General features: G+C 49.1%; 1 protein-coding gene across 1 annotated transcript; it reads right to left on the bottom strand.

Annotated features, from left to right (window-relative positions):
- Positions 1-1,308: 1,308 nt before the first annotated feature.
- On the bottom strand, positions 1,309-4,134 carry LOC105034825 (expansin-A10). The gene is made up of 3 exons (XM_010910121.3): positions 3,789-4,134; positions 3,355-3,670; positions 1,309-1,777 (listed from the first exon to the last, which is right to left on the bottom strand). The coding sequence occupies exons 1-3, from the start codon at positions 4,048-4,050 to the stop codon at positions 1,465-1,467; spliced, it is 891 nt and encodes a 296-aa protein (XP_010908423.1). The 5' UTR covers positions 4,051-4,134; the 3' UTR covers positions 1,309-1,464.
- Positions 4,135-17,472: the final 13,338 nt, after the last annotated feature.

Here is a 17,472-nt window from a genome sequence, read left to right as displayed (position 1 = left end):
TGATAATGGGAGGATAGAATCCAAGAAATGTTATTAGAAATGACATATTGATTTCTTGAGAAGAATTCAGCAATAAAAATTAGAGACTGATTTTTTTGAGAAGGAAATCGAGAAAAAAATCAAGAAAGATTTTGGTTCAAGGAGAAAGAATCCAAAAAAGATACTTAGAAAGGAAAGATATTGATTTCCTTGGAAAGGGAATCAAGAAGTAAGAGTTGGATTTCTTATCAGATTCAAAAAAATGATTGGAGAAAGGTCTTAATTGGTTCTTATGTGGATCATTGTTGGAAGGCACATGCATGGGTGCCTCGTAGATGTAAATCAAGATACCTGTCGATAAACGAGCAATCAGGATCTTCTTAAAGATATCCCTATTGCCCTTTATATTTTATTGACTGTCCATTATACGTTTGATTGTAATCATCAAGATGATTTTGAAATTGAAATTCAAGTATAATTAATAGTTGATGCATGCCTAAAAATTTTAAAAATTATATTTCGCTGTATATTTAAATCCCAACAAAACTTTCCAGAATCCTCTGAGTAAGTGAAGGCCTACTTTGTATGCCTTCTCTCATAGACTAATTCCATACAAATTAGGTTTATCTCTTTCCCAAAGCTCTGAGTAATTTTAAATATCCCAGAATGCATCGTACTCTACGTGGCATCCATTACACCTTCACCTTTACTATTTTCATCTCCAATCTATTCCACTTCATATTCAATTCCACCGCTAAATTTTCTCTAAGAACTCAAACATCTCCTGTCTGCTTCCATGAAAGACTGATTTAGGCATTGAAAGTCCACCGTGGGAGAACTCCAGCGTGAGAACTTTCTCGTATTTGATGGTTTACAGGATCCGATCTGCCGAATCAATCGAGTTTCAGATGACAGTACCTCTCTTGGAGGTCTCATCCAACCATACTGTGACTGCATTCCTTCTCTCCGACACCAGCTCAGCAGCCTAGGTTAGATCAGCTCCACGGCGACCACAATAACTATCCCTGCTGGATGGCGTTCCGTATCATTCGTCGAACTTCATAAAATAGGAGATCCAGGAGATCATCGTGCTAGGCCACCAAGAGCAAGCAGAGAGATTTTCTTAATAACGAATAAATACCATGTTTGAACAGTGGAGTTCGGATGGAAAAAAAAAGTGACATCCTTGGTGCGCAGCCAAAGTAAAGTCGCATCCCACGTTAAAAAGCAGCACCACCCATCCACCCACCAACAGAATTTGGAAAAGAGGGAGGGAAAAAAGGGGTTAGGCAGGGAACTTTCACAATCACCCAATCACGAATCCGGACGAAGACAAAATATGGACTTTCCTGCGCCCAATTTTCTTTGGGCTTTTTTGTGGCTAATTTCCACCTTTCATGGACAGAGTTTGCATGATAGGAATACACAAATAGTAGCAAGCAACAAAATTTTTTTTAAGAATAAAAGTGGGTTTAGTCATTATAATTAGAAAGGGAATTGCTTGCCGATATACGTCCGGCCAAACTCCCAGTCCTTTTGGGCGACGTTGTAGGAGGTGAGGGTGACGCCGTCGCTGTTGGTGAGCTCGAAGGAGAGGGCCTGCCCCTTGAGGTCGGCGCTGATATGCCAATTCTGGCCCCAGCTCCGGGCCATGGGCAGCCACCCCCCGATCATCGTCCCCTTCACCTTCACCGCCGTCACGTCTCCGGCACCAGCCACATTGCTGATCAGCACGTTAATGAAGAAACCCCGGCCCTCCATCGTGAATCGGATGCCTCCCTGCCTGACGCACTTGACCCTGTAGCAACCCATTTTAAACTCAGAAATCGAATTATTTTATTTTTTTAAAGAAAAGGAATTCAGGAGAGGCTAATCGTACGTCCTGAGTTCTGGATGCGAAGTTTGAATGTGAATCGGAACGTTTTTGTTCTTGTTTTAATGACGGCCGTCCATGATTAACACGAGGGTCATGATTGGATGGACCTTACACGGCCATCACAGCTTCAATTGATGAACCACTCCTCAGGTTCCCGAACCGTTGCAATCCCATCCTACTACCTAGGCAAGAGTCTAAATCCCAGACGGATCAAGTCAAAATCGTAGACCCAATACTTTCCCACCAACGAATCAAAGCCAAAGCCAGCAGGACCGGAGCCCAGTAAAAAAATTCCATGCCGTTCCCTATTGGAGTTGGAAAAATCTCAGATTGAGAAACCACTAGCTAGGATAAGTCACTAACATAATTAACATCAACTAATCTTGCCATTAAAAATCTATACTGCATGCATCGGGACAAAAAATTAAATGGCTCTGCACGTCATCAAAATCGCAATCGCTCATTCCAACAACGGTATATCGAGAGCGAATAGAAGCTAAAGAAACGGGCGGCTGTGCTGGCTGATCAATCTGAGCGCCACCGATTACCCTCACATCATGCGGGATGATAATGATGGGCACGAGGGAGGGGCGGCTAGGGTTCTCTCATCGGAGAGAAGGGAGAGATAGAAACCTCTGGATGCTCGCTCGGGACGGAAATGTTGACTAATCGCCCACTGCCGGAGGCAGCCACACGACCAGAGATGGACTAGCATCTTCCGTTTTACGGTAGGTAAACAGGACCGAACAGAGGTTTGATGGACGATAATGGCCTTGTTCAACGGATCAGCTGCTAGTTTTCCAAGTCAAACAGCTCTTCCACTGTTTGCGTGGTTAGGGTTGCCGCCTCCTTCGAACAGCAAACAGCTATGTGGCGACTGTAATCATTAATGAGTGACCCATCCCCAGCCCTCGCAACAAGTCCTCTAATTCCTGTGGTGGTAGGGCCCCGTAATTCAACCAATTAGGAGAGGACTAATCAGCAGACAGCATGTTTGCTATCGGAAGCAAGACAGCTGAGCTGCATCCAACCATGTAACAATGACCACAAATCCTACAGTCCAGCTCAAATATCAGTTCAATGGATTCATCTCTCCATTTTAAAAGTACTAATAAGTCCCAGTTACTTTAGCAATTCTCCTCTCTTTTTTTTTTTTCGTAGAGATTTGTACCGTGGAGGTTTGAACTTAATTCACCACCCTTCACCCGCATAGTTGTTTCACTGAGCACAGCCGGAACTGAGACTTCTTACTCTCCGACAATCAAAATGGCCCTTTGTCGGCCTTCCAGCATGCAACTATGCGGAGTCTCCAAACTCTCCATCCTAAAAGACGCCCTTCCAATTTACCAGAATTACAAATCCACACTTCAGTCCGATCGAATTCGAATGGCTAAATCAAATTAGGAGTATAACAAAAAAAATAACAGAAAAGAAAAGAAGATCGACGGTAAGGCTAAAAAAAGGAAAAGGATAAAAAGAGGCGGTTACCGGTGACTTACCGGCGATATTGGATGGGCATGACGCCGGCCTTCCAGATGGCGATCTTCTCGAAGGCCTCGATGGGCATGAGGAAGTGATTGTTGGGGCGGTTGCAGATCCCGCCGGCGTCGGAGGGAAGGCCGTAGTTGGGGGCGCAGAAGTTGGTCGCCGTCACCACGATGGACGTCCCCGGGAGGCAGTACCGCAGCTCCTCCACGCACCGCACCTCGTAGCAGCCCCCGCACGCCTCCCCCTTGGCGAACAAAGCCTCGCTCAGGCCCGCCGTCGCCATCCCGTACCCACTCTTCCCCAGATCCCCATATCCACAGGCACCTCCTGTGCAACACACATTCAGAAAGAGAAGAAAAATTGAAATGAGAGCGAGATTTATTAGATCGATTGGGATTTTATTTATAGATCTAGGGTATTGGAGTGCTGGGATTTGGGAACGAACCGACGGTGTCGCGGGGCTCGAAGGTGGCGTAGTAGGAGGCGTGGGCGGATCGCCACTCCGTCAGGGCCGACGACGCGTAGGAGGAGGGGCTCCGGTGGGCTCCAGCAGGCGCTAGCGCTTGTAATACAAGTAGGAGGAATTGCAAGAATATAAAGGGGAATGGATGAGCGGTATTTCTTGATGATGCTATTGCTTGCATCTTCGGGCGATCGCTCTCCCCTTTGGTTGGGGGAAGGAAGGCGTTTGACGCGGAGAAGCTCATTGAGCAGAAGAGTGGAGAAGAAGAGACTGATCGAAAGAGATGCAGGGGATTTGGTGCGTTTTCTTATTTTGGCTTTACTTTTGTGTCGGAGACGGGGGCTAGATTCCAAACCCCACAGGGCTCCTACGGTCCCGTGTAAAAGAGTCCCATGTGAACGAGTCGCGGTCTCTCACTTCTCGGTGAGTCCGTGTGTTGGTTCCATTGTGGTGTGCTGGCCACCTCTATCATATTAACGGGGTGGTACACGATTTATTCGATAGTTTTCTAAATTAAAAAAAAAAAATTAGTAAATTGATCCTGCCCTAACTTTTTAGAAGTTATAACGTCATATGTTTAAAAAAAAAATCTATTTAAATCATTACTGTTGCGGCCAATCCTCTCATCATCTGATCGTCGAGAACAAGCACCTGCAGGAAAAGTCCACACTGACCGGAGATGTCTCCGGCGGGAACCCTTCGACGATCAAGTCAGAGAAGAGACTAGACAACAGTAGAAAAGAATCAGGAGAGCTCAGCGAGAGAGAGAACTAGAGAGGGGAAGTTCAGAGACTTCGAAGGAACCTCTTTGTAGCATTGTTGCCTTCCCCGTTTTATAGTAGAGCGCGGCATGATGTCGTCATTAATGGTGCAGACAACTAGGAGAGTTGTCAAATCGTCGGAGGCTGTCAGATCATCACGGACTGTCAAGTCGTCGTAGGGTGTCAAATCGCTGGGATTAATCTATATCCTTGGCAGGACAATGTCCCAGGGCAGCTATGCCGCATGCTTTGTCAGGGCGATGGCCTTCAGCAGTCGTACGGCATTTGGAGGAGCCGACCGGCTGGGATGTCGGGTGAAAACCCAGAGACTCCCCCCCCCCGACGGTCAGTCTGATGCGTTGCGAAAGTCGGAGGTCGGGCCCCGTCGTTCGGCCAGTCGGGAACGGAAAGGGTCTTCCCGACCGACATACCTTCGGTCGGACGGTATCGGCAGTCGTCGGTCGGTGTGGTCGGTGCGGTCGGTAGAGTCGGATGCCGGTTAGGCGGGCTCGATGGTGAGTCGGCGTGAGAGGGATCGGTCGGTATATCCCAACAATTACCATCACTTTTTTTCTTACTAATCAAATAGAATTATATAGATGATATATGTTTTATGACATGGCAAAAAGAGGTCATTTACATGGTCAAAACATGACAGACATAATTAGACAAAAGATTGCCATATTAGCAGGCTTGTTGATCTTAAGATTGATTTTGATGATTCCAAAATATTGAGTATAAATGATACTAATCATGCATTTCAAGAATAATTGTAGGAGTTTTCAAATGTTTAAATTGAAAAATTCATTCATGAAAAAAATCTCCTCAAATTGTCAAGCCAAACATTTCAAAGAACCCTTCGTACGCTTGGCACGCAAACTTAGTCGACTAAGTCAGAAATTAGCCGACTATGTCTCAAAGGGCAGCAAAAGATAGAAGGTTGAATTTTTAAAAGCTGAGAATTTAATCAACTAAGAGGATTTTGAGTCGATCTAGTAAGGAACTTAGTGAACTGAGAAAAAAAGTTAGTCGACTAAATAGACTGTAACAGTTAGTTTTTGAAAACTTTAGTTTTTTGTCCCAAACATCCTCCAACGGCTAGTTTGTCATCTTCAACAGCTAGAATCTTTTCTTCAGCCATTCTCAAATGTATTTAAAGGTGAAGAATCAATTAAAAAAGGAGGGAAGTGGATTATCAAAGAAAAATCATTCAAAAGTATGAGCTTCATTGTAAATCTAAAAGAAAAAGAGAAGAGAGGAGAGTGAGATTCAAAATCAGAGAGCTTTCAAGAGGCATCATCCATAATTTTTCAAGCATCCTCTCAACCTTCAAAGAAGAGAAGTTGAAGCGTCAAAAGAGCAACTCATCATCAACTTTTTCTGAGCTTTAAAAGAGTTTTTTTTATTTTTATTTTGTGCTGAATTTATTTACCTTTAGTATTTTGTTTTGTTTCAAGTTTCTTGGGGTGAGAAACTTTGGTTGGTCCAAGCCTTGAGTTGGATATTGTAGTGGATTGATTGTTAGCCCAGAAAAATAATCATTGTATGGTTGTGGTTGGTGAGCTAAAATTAAAACCAATTGGGTTGATAGTGAGCTCGAAAAACTATCAGTGTAGGATTGTGGTTGGCGAGACTGAAAAAATTAACTAAATTTATTTGTGAGTTCAAAAAAATAAATATACTATAGTCAAGAGATTATAGTAGAATTTCGAAGAGAAGCTTGGAGAGTGGATGTAGGAGCGGATTACTCCGAACCACTATAAATCTTTATGTATTTGTATTATGCTTATTGTGTTTGCTTTACTTGCCTTATTTATTCTTGTTCTTGCTTAGCTTTGTTTTAATTTCGTTGCTATATATTGTTATCACAACACAAGTACTTAAGTTAGAAGCATATACTTGCTAGACAATTTAATTTGGTTAAAATTTTTAAAATATCCAATTCACCCTCTCTATTGGGTAGCCATGCCTGGGCAATAATTGATATCAGAGTAGGTGCTCTAATAGTAGTTGTTGACCGGTCAAGAGCTAAAGAATCTGTGATAACCCAAATGAAATTTTTATGTAATGAAGGTTATTCTATAGATCATCCCCCCTTATTAAATAGTTTAAATTACATATCTTGAAAAGCTAGAATGAAAATCTTCATACAATCACATGATTATAATTTATGGAAGATTATAATTAATGACCCACACTCGCCCTATGCATTGATTGATGATAAAGAAATGACCCAACTTAATGCTAAGGCTTTAAATTTCTTTATTGTGCATTAGATTTAAATGAATTCAATCTATTTTTTTTTTATATTTCAGCAAATGAAGTTTGAAAAAAAATTAAAAATAACTTATGAGGGAGCACATCAAAAAAAAGAATCATGCTCCAAGAAAGATATGGAAGCTTCTCCTAACTTATGCCTCATGGCTCATGAGGATGAAAAGAAGAAGAAAAAGAGGAAACAAAAGAAAAAGAAAGCATTAATTAAGGGGGAGCAAAACAAAGAAATGAGAAATGAGAAATGAGAAAGAGAAGAAAGTGATACAAATCTTTGCCTCATGACCAATGAAGATGAGGTAAATTTTAAAAATTCTTTCTAATTTATATTTGATGAATTATTAAAAATTTTCATTGATTTAATGAATGAGTTTAAAAAGTTAAGACTAAAAAATAAAGAACTTAAAAGATCAAATCTTTTTTTGGCAAATGAAAAGAGTGAATTATTGATAAAAAAAGAAGATATCTTGAATGAAATGAATACTTTAGTTAGAGAAAAAGATATGATTTTTGAATCTGAAAAATTATTAGTTGAAGAAAATAAAAAGTTAAAAGAAGAATCTAAAATGTTAAAAAATTTTATTAATGATAAAAAAATTATTGAAATTTTTTTTGAAAGAAAATGAAAAATCAAGAAAAGAGATTGAAGATTTGAAGCTCATGCTTAAAAAATTTACTTATGGATCATAAAAATTTCAATTAATTTTAAATAATCAAAAAGATATTTTTGATAAAGCTGGAATTGGTTTTAAACCTTTAAGAAAACAAAAATTTATCAAGAATATGCTTATTAGAGCTTCTTTTGAAAATCATCATATTACTTATTTTAAATACAATAAAGTAGGACATAAAATTTCAGAATGTGACACTAAAAGAATTGATCATACTGTGATTAAACAAATTTAGATTCTAAAAGAACTATATGCTCTAACTCCCATAGACCCAAGATGGCTTTGATACCAAAGTTGAATAAATGATTTTGCAGGTGTATCAAGGATCCAATGGAATGAAAAAAGAAAAATTCTTATGGATGGATACCTTGAAAATAAAATTCGATGGATGATAATTGATAAAAGCTAAATCTTATAACACCATTAGTTGCTAAAATTATCTTTCATAATTGATTGATTTAGAAGCTATATTTATATTTGTGCATACATGATATTAGAATACATATAGATTTTAATGATTGGTTGGTTGATTTTGATGCTTCATACGTGTTGGGTATAAAAATACCCCAGCCGAAGTCCTCAGCAGAATCGACCGCAGGAAGACTCCGCCCGGACTCCTACGGGAGCCGGGCTTCGTCCTCGACTCCAACAGCTGCCAGCAGTCTTCGTCCGGACTCCTACGGGAGCCGGACTCCGCCGACAACGTCAACCGCAAGCGGGCTCCGCCCGGACTCCTACGGGAGCCGAGCCCCGTCCTCAACTTCAACTGCTGGTAAGCACTGTCCGGACTCCTACGGGAGCCGGACTTCGCCTTTAACCTTGATCGCAGGAAGACTCCGCCCGGACTCCTACGGGAGCCGGGCTTCGCCATCAGTCCCCAGCTTCGACCGATGGACCCGCATCCCCTGGCTGTATCAACGGCCATATTCTGCTCCACTCACTGCGGCGGACCCTAGCGACCCCATTATCCTCTGGCAGGCTGTATCAACGGCCATGATTCTGCTCCACTCACTGCGGCAGACCCCACGCGGCTCCATTACTGCCTGGCAGGCCACGATAAACGGCCCCAATCCTGCTCCACCTCCTGCGACGGATATCGCTCGATTCTCCCACCCACGTGGCACGCTCCAGCAATGGCCACGAGTCCACTCCACTACTCTTCGCCGCATATTCCGCCTGGCCCTGGGCAGCCCACTACGAGGCGGTTACAAACGTCGCCATCAGTCCGTTACTCCTTCGTCTATAAAAAGGAGGACCCAGATACGTTATTCTATAAGCTCATTTCTTATCTCAAAATCTGCTAAATTCTTCGTTCGAGCACTCCATTCTTGTTGAGGTAGAGAACTGACTTGAGCGTCGGAGGGTCTTGCCGGAGCAACCCCACCTCCGGTTTAGACTTCCTTTGCAGGTCCCGACGGCGACCGCGACTTCCCCGACTCCAGCTCATCCAGCACCTTCAGATTTTTGCACCAACAGGATTGGTGCTAGAGGAAGGGGCTGTATCTTTGCAGTACCCTTGTTCTTAAAGGAGCGCTCAACGGAGCCACCCCGATCGTCTCCTACGGCATCCACTTCTTGTCCCCTCCCCGTGGGATCCATACTCGATGCCCCCGCGCAAGGCGTCCACGCGACGGTCCACGGCCTCCGCGGCCAGATCCCGGCTCCGGCCTCCCCTCCTGTTTCTCAACCTCCTCCTCCTCCTCCTCCGGCGATGGCAGTCGGCGGGAGCAGTTTGACTTGCTGGCGCAGCAGGTCAAAGGCCTCGTCGAAGCTGTGCAAGCGATGTAGCAGCAGCAGCCGCAGAATCGGCGCACCCGAAAGGACATCGCCGGAATGTCAGAACCCGGCGGCAGGATGGGCCACCTGGGCCGACCGCCCCGTCCTTCCTGAGGAAAATGGACCCAAGGGTGGAGAGCCCTCAATCGAACCACGACTCTACCCCGGGAAGATCCCTGCCCCCGTTCTGCCAGAAGACCCTCGAGACTCGAAGTCGAGAGGATTTCCTGGACCGGAGGCTCCAGGAGATGAACCGGCGGATTGAAGAACTCCGCCATGCGCCCCCCGCTTATGGTGAGGATATTTGTACTGACCCTCCCTTCTCCCAGATGATAATGCAGGAACCGATCCCGCCGAACTTCAAGCTTCCCCAGTTTGAAAGCTACGACGGGACTTCGGACCCGGTTGATCATTTGGAGGCCTTCCGGACGATGATGCTGCTTCACGCGCTCCTGACGCCATCCTTTGCGGGCTTTCCCGTCTACTTTGAAGGGAGCAGCGAGGAACTGGTACTCGGCTTTGAAATCGGGTACCATCTTTTCCTTCGATCAAATGAGCCACCAATTCGTGGCCCATTTTGTCAGCAGCCGACGCCTCCGGAAGGGTTCGGAGTCCCTCATCAACATCAAGCAGAGGGAAGGGAGTCCATACGGGCCTATATCAACCGCTTCAACATCGCGCATTGGAGGTCCGGAACTTGGACCAATCAGTGGCCATGGCCGCCCTAAAGGGCGGCCTCCAGAAGAATGATCTGTTGTTTTCCCTGGAGAAGAAGTATCCCAGAGATTTTGTCGATTTGCTGGCTCGGGCCGAGGGATACGCCCGAGCGGAAGAAGCCTTCAGGATGAAGGATGAAGAGACGGCGAGGGAACGGCAGGCGGGAGATTCGAGTAAACCCGCCATTGAGAAAAAGCCAAGGGAAGCCCGGCTGCGCTCTCGATCCCCTCCCGGGCGTAAGCACGCCCATACTCCACCTGGGGCACGCAGGCAAAGAAGCCAAATGGGGTTCGGCGGGGTTCCCCACCGGGAAGATTCCGCAACTACGCCCCCCTCAACGCCTCGAAAGCCCAGGTATTAATGGAGGTCAGGGAGCAGCTCCCTAGGCCGGAGAGGATGCGCACACACTCGGGAAGCGCAACCCCAACAAATTTTGCCTCTACCACCGCGACCACGGCCACGACACAGAGGAATGCATCCAGCTCCAGGATGAAATCGAGGAGCTCATTCGGCGAGGTCGACTCGACAGATTCATCCATCGTAGGCCAGAGGGTAGAGGAGACCGGCCAAGAACCCTCCCACAGCCTGAACCACCAAGAAGGGAGGAGCAACCCGGGGACCGGCCTCCCATCGGGACTATCGACTCGATCGTCGGAGGGCCTCAAGGAGGATCGGGCTACCCGCGACCGTGAGGCTCGGAACACCTGTAAATGTATCACTTACACTTTGAATCTACGTTTCTTTCTGCTTAACGTACTCTTCCCACCTGGCGTGGATTTAGTATGATTGGATATGACCCCTTCAAAAATGAAGTTATGTCAGGAACAGGAGGAGAACCTCGTCCTGACAGGATCAAGGACAAAGGTCCTGTTCTTCTAGACCGGACGGAGGGAGAGGCCTTACAATGCCCTAATGTGCCCCCACAGCCATGTCAGGAACAGGAGGAGAACCTCATCCTGATATGAGCAAAGTCAAAGGCCCGGTTCTTTTAGACCGGATGGGGGGAGAGGCCTTACAATGCCCTAATGTGCCCCCACAGCCATGTCAGAAACAGGAGGAGAACCTCGTCCAGACATGAGCAAAGTCAAAGGCCGGTTCTTTTAGACCGGATGGGGGGAGAGGCCTTGCAACGCCCTAATGTGCCCCCATAGCCATGTCAGAAATAGGAGGAGAACCTCATCCTGACATGAGCAAAGTCAAAGGCCCGGTTCTTTTAGACCGGATGGGGAGAGAGGCCTTGCAATGCCCTAATGTGCCCCCACAGCCATGTCAGGAACAGGAGGAGAACCTCGTCCTGACATGAGCAAAGTCGAAGGCATGGTTCTTTTAAGACCGGATGGGGGGAGAGGCCTTACAACGCCCTAACGCGCCCCCACGACCAAACCAGGAACGGAAGGAAAACCTCACCCTGTTTCAAGGGGAAGGCCCGGACTCCTAAGGGAGCCGGGTTCCATCTACAACACCGAGGAAGACTTCACCCGGACTCCTAAGGGAGCCGGGTTCCATCCATAACACCCAGGAAGACTTCACCCGGACTCCTAAGGGAGCCGGGTTCCGACCACAACGCCAGGGGAGACTTCACCCAGACTCCTATGGGAGCCGGGCTCCACCCACGACTTCTGCAGCAAGGGTTAATGGTGGCGAAGTCCAGCCATCTATCAAGGCTGGATGAAAGGAAAAAGCCCCCCCCTTTTTCTTTACGACATCTACATCAGACAAACCGAACAACCGTAAAGGTTCGACAGGCAGCAATGTTAATGCAACGCGCGGACGAGGTAACACAAAACGTCTTTTTCATTCCATCTCTGATATACACACTACAAAATCAGGGAAAGAAGGGCAGAACGACAAAAAGGAAGTAACTACATGAAAAAAAAAAAAAAAGAAAAGCAAAAACAACCTCTAAGAAGGCCCTGCTCCCTCCGACCTAGAGTTATCTACTCCGTCCCTCGATCAGGACTGCCTCAGATTCTCTATTTCTTCTTCTAGCTCTTCCCTCTTCTGCAGCGCATCCTCGAGCGCCCGACGAAGTTGCCGGCTCTCAGCTTCCGCCTCTCGATGCCTCTTCTCAAAACTTCAGACTCCGCCTCCGCGTCCGCAACGGCCCGCCGCTCAAGCGCCAGCTGGATCTTCACTTGTTGCAGCTCGGCTGTCTTCTCCCCAAGGGAGACAGAAATCCCCTCAACGGTGCCCCTCAGGGCTTGGAGCTCTTCAGAATCCTGGGCGGAAATAAGCGGTGCCCTGTTAACCAGCTGCCTCTGGAGTCGGACAACTTCGTCGGCCGTCATCCGAAATCTCCCCTTATACTCTTCCACCTGCCTGCGCCAGCTAGCCCGCTGCACGTCGTGGCTCACCTCGACGTCCTGAAGCTGCTTTTGAAGATCGGAGACCTTCTGCGACCACTTCTATTCATCATCAACCCGAGCCAAGAGCAGGGATGAGTTTTCCTCCAGCTGGCCGATCTTCCCTTCGTAGCTGACAGTTCCACCTTAAGGGCGCTAATCTTGGCGGTCTGGGCCCAAATCCGGTCGCTGGAGCTCTTTTTGCATTCCTCGAGCTCCTTTGTGAAGTTAGCCTTCCTCCGGCTGTAATCCATGATCCCCTTCACGTGGAGATTCCGAAAGTGAGCGGCCTCAGCGGCGGCTTCGGAGTAACCTTCTTTCAACTTGCGGAGCTCGATTTTCGTCTTCTTTAACTTCTTCGTCAGATGAAGGACCTCCTTTTTCAACCGCTGGACCTCCGATTTCAATGGGACCCCCAAGGGCAGGAGGAGTGCTTCTGCGTGACTCTGACATCGGAAGGTAAAGGCGTCAAAGAGCATTCATTGCAGGAAGAAGAGCAGGGAGAAAGAGGGAGGAGGAAGGAAAAGCCATCCGCAACAAGAAATTCTACTTTATTGAATGATTTTTGAAGAAGACAAACGGAAAAGAAAAATTGCAACAAAGAAAAAGTACAAAAATCTGAGGTTTCAGACCTCAGGGGCGGGGGGTGGAGAATTCGACGCAGGGGTTACGACGGTGGTGGCGGCCGACGAAGGACCGGCTTCGTCTTCAGACTCCTCAAGGAAGCTGAGGTCGAGCTCAGGGAATTTGCTGGCCACCTTCTCTTAGCAGAGCTCGAACCCCTTGGTGAATGCTTCCTGGCCGAATTGGACATTTAAGCCCCTCATCTCCGCGGAGGCCTTGAATTCTTCCACCGTAAGGGCCCTGGCCTCCGAGACCAGGGTCGGAGTTTGCTCGACCAAGTGGGCGACCTCGGCCTCGGCCTTCCTCACCGATTCCTCCAGGGCCTGCCTCTCCTCCTCCCGGGTCTGCTTCTCCCTTTCCAGGGCCTCCTGGAGGGTGGCAACTTCCTCCTGGAGGGCGGCAACTTCAGCCGTCTTGGCTTGGAGGCGGGCAACCTCGGCCCGGCAGTGTTCCTCCACCTGAAGGACCTCCCTCCTCGCGCGGCTCGCCGCCTCAACATAGGCGACGATCTGGTGCCCAATCTGCAAGGGCGGCTGGGGAATGAGAACAAAGGCCAAGTAGCCGTATAAATAAAGATCCGCTTACCTCAAGGAAAGATCCCAAAGTGTCCCAAGCCCGCTGCTCAGGGTCGGCGCGGTCGATCCTCTCCACGACATCTGACAAAATGCAGCAATCAATCAGCCGCCTGACCAGGTCCCTGTCGTTGAAGAGATTATCCGCCCCCTCCTCGGAGCAGACGGACTCGTCTGCAGCAGCTCGGTGGCTACTCGCTCTGCGAGCCACCGTCTTTCTCCTCCTCCCCGCAGCGGGCGCCTCCGTAGGGCGAACCCCCGGGGTGGGGGTCCCAGTCGACGGACTCCTCGAGGAAGCCCGGGGGGCCGCTAGCTCGACATCTGAAGGAATGTCGATGGTCGGGGCCGCCTGGACGGACGCAGCCAAGCTCGTCTCTTCCGCCCTAGCCCTCTTCGCCGATCCAGAGGTCGCCGCGCCCTTCCTCTTCTGGGCCCTCATGCCCCGGACGAGCATCCGCGTTGCTTCGACATCCATCCCTAAATAATAAAAAAAAAAAAAAAAAGAGAAGAGAAAGAAGAAAGAAAAAAGGGAAAAAGAAGCAACACCAATCCATCAAGAGTCAGAAGTTAAAAAAAAAAAAAAAAAGAAGAAGAAAAAAGAAGAAAAGAAAAAAGAGAGAGAGAGAGAAGAAAAGGTAAAGAGAAGAAGCGAAGAAAGACAAAGAGAGAAAAGATAAGATGAATACTCGTTGGATCCTGGGGACTCAAGCCGATGTTGAAAAGAAACTGCTCCCTCAGGAGATTAGGAAGCGAAGGAGCGGGATAGGCTAGAAGTTTTTGGGCGGCCTGAAGGTCGTCCTCCCCCAGGTTGGGAGCCCGGCGGACAGAATCCCTCAGAGAGCCCCAAGGGGGCAGGCCCAGACTCAAGGTCGGGCAGTGAACGAAGAGGAATTTTCCCTTCCAATTATGGATCGAAGAAGGGGCGCCTTTCAGCAACCCCTTCTTGCCGAACTGGGGGGAGAACTACCACCAGTCCTTCATCGAAGGGTGGCGTTTGAAGGTGTAGAAGTGCCTAAACAAGGAGAGGAACGGCTGAACCTCGACTACGTGGCAGAGGGAAAGGAATCCTATCAAGAACCTAAAGGAGTTCGGGGCCACGGAAGCCAAGGAGATGTCTAAAAAGCGAAAGAAGGTGGCAAAAAAGAAGGAAGCGGGAGCCGGAGTCCGACGCGGAACGCTTCCTGGTATAAACAGAGGCGACTGGATGGAGGATTACTGGCCCGGTCAGAAGGGCCTGGCAGTTTCAAATCGTACTCTGGAGGAACTCCGTACTGAACCCTTATCAGAAGGAGTTCCTCCGAGGTCGAAGAACACGGAATGGCGCCCGGCGCAAAAGCCGAGCGGGGCCGACCTCAGATGCAGGTTCGTCTACAGCGACGAGAACCTGGGGGTTTGAGGCAGAAGAGCTCTCAGAACTGCTGGGAGCAGAAGAACTGGAGGACATTTTGAGTAGTTTCGAAAGGGGGGTCTAAGGGACTCTAAGAAGACGGACAGAAAGGAGAACGAGAGACCACAGACTGACTTGGAGAGATGTAAGAAATATAACGACAGAGGAGAGGTCCTTAGGTGAAGGGAGGAAGGTTGGCACTAACCTATATCACTCTGAGGGACCTGGGAGACGAAAGCAGGAGACGCCTACGACTTGGGAAGACGCTCGCTGAAACAAGGCTTAGAAGAGAAGACAGGCGCTGGCGAGAGCTCAGGGATGGAGTAAGACGCCTAAAGGTGGGAGGACGGGTTTAAATAGACCCTGGGATCCGACGCCATAATGATCGTGAATCCCTCCAGGCCGGTCCGCATCCGACACGTGTCCCACTCCCCCTGGCAGGCGGCTAAAAGCGGCTGACGGTTGGCAGGACCATAATTGCACCGTACCTAGGCCAGTGTACCTGCAGGAATTTCGAAGCATCCCCTCGTACCACTCCAACTCGAAAAGACTCCTGCACGCGCACATTCAATGCCGAAATATCTGGAGGCGGCAGCGCGCAGAGTTCGAAGGGACGGTTTCGGCTGCGCTCATCTCTCTCTCTGTACTTCCTTCATTTAAAATTCAAACTCGGAAGTAGGGGACTGGTGTTGGGTATAAAAATACCCACAGCCGAAGTTCTCAGCAGAATCGACCGCAGGAAGACTCTGCCCGGACTCCTAGGGAGCCGGGCCGTCTTCGACTCCAACAGCTGCCAGCAGTCTTCGTCCGGACTCCTACGGGAGCCGGACTCCACCGACAAGTCAACTGCAAGCGGGCTCCGCCCGGACTCCTATGGGAGCCGGGCCCCGTCCTCAACTTTAACTGCTGGTAAGCACTGTCCGGACTCCTACGGGAGCCGGACTTCACCTTTAACCTTGATTGCAGGAAGACTCCACCCGGACTCCTACGGGAGCCGGGCTTCGTCCTCGACTCCAACAGCTGCCAGCAGTCTTCGTCCGGACTCCTACGGGAGCCGACTCCGCCGACAACGTCAACCGCAAGCGGGCTCCGCCCGGACTCCTATGGGAGCCGGACCCCGTCCTCAACTTTAACTGCTGGTAAGCACTGTCCGGACTCCTACGGGAGCCGGACTTCACCTTTAACCTTGATTGCAGGAAGACTCCACCCGGACTCCTACAGGAGTCGGGCTTGTCCTCGACTCCAACAGCTGCCAGCAGTCTTCGTCCGGACTCCTACGGGAGCCGGACCCCGCCGACGATGCCAACAGCAGATAGACTCCGCCCGGACTCCTACGGGAGCCGGGCTTCATCCTCGACTCCAACAGCTGCCAGCAGTCTTCGTCCGGACTCCTACGGGAGCCAGACCCCGTCGATGACGCCAACAGCAGATAGACTCCGCCCGGACTCCTACGGGAGCCGGGCTTCGTCCTCGACTCCAACGGCTACCAGCAGTCTTCGTCCAGACTCCTACGGGAGCCGGACCCCGCCGACGACGCCAACAGCAGATAGACTCCGCCCGGACTCCTACGGGAGCCGGGCTTCGTCCTCGACTCCAACAGCTGCCAGCAGTCTTCGTCCGGACTCCTACGGGAGCCAGACTCCGCCGATAACGTCAACCGCAAGCGGGCTCCGCCCGGACTCCTACAAGAGCCGGGCCCCATCCTCAACTTCAACCGCTGGTAAGCACTGTCCGGACTCCTACGGGAGCCGGACTTCGCCTTTAACCTTGATCGCAGGAAGACTCCGCCCGGACTCCTACGGGAGTCGGGCTTCACCATCAGCCTCCAGCTTCGACCGATGGACCCACATCCCCTGGCTGTATCAACGGCCATGATTCTGCTCCACTCACTGCGGCGGACCCTACGCGACCCCATTATCCTCTGGCAGGCTGTATCAACGGCCATGATTCTGCTCCACTCACTACGGCAGACCCCACGCGGCTCCATTACTGCCTGGCAGGCCACGATAAACGGCCCCAATTCTGCTCCACCTCCTGCGACGGATATCGCTCGATTCTCCCACCCACGTGGCACGCTCCAGCAATGGCCACGAGTCTACTCCACTACTCTTCGCCGCATATTCCGCTGGCCCTGGGCAGCCCACTACGAGGCGGTTACAAACATCACCATCAGTCCGTTACCTCCTCCGCCTATAAAAAGGAGGACCCAGATACGTTATTCTATAAGCTCATTTCTTATCTCAAAACTCTGCTAAATTCTTCATTCGAGCACTCCATTCTTGTTGAGGAGAGAACTGACTTGAGCGTCGGAGGGTCTTGCCGGAGCAACCCCACCTCCGGTTTAGACTTTCTTTGCAGGTCCCGGGCGACCGCGACTTCCCCGACTCCAGCTCATCCGACGCCTTCAGATTTTTGCACTCCAGCTCATCCGGCGCCTTCAGATTTTTGCACCAACAATACGTATCCATGATATTATGATTTCTTATTGCTTGTTTGAATATATTGATAAATTTGTTCATCTTTGATTTGAGTATTATATGAT

Source organism: Elaeis guineensis, chromosome 4, assembly GCF_000442705.2.
Source record: "Elaeis guineensis isolate ETL-2024a chromosome 4, EG11, whole genome shotgun sequence".
NCBI classification, from domain to species: Eukaryota; Viridiplantae; Streptophyta; class Magnoliopsida; order Arecales; family Arecaceae; genus Elaeis; species Elaeis guineensis.
Note: the sequence above shows the minus strand (reverse complement) of the source record. Positions and strands in the feature narration are given on the sequence as shown.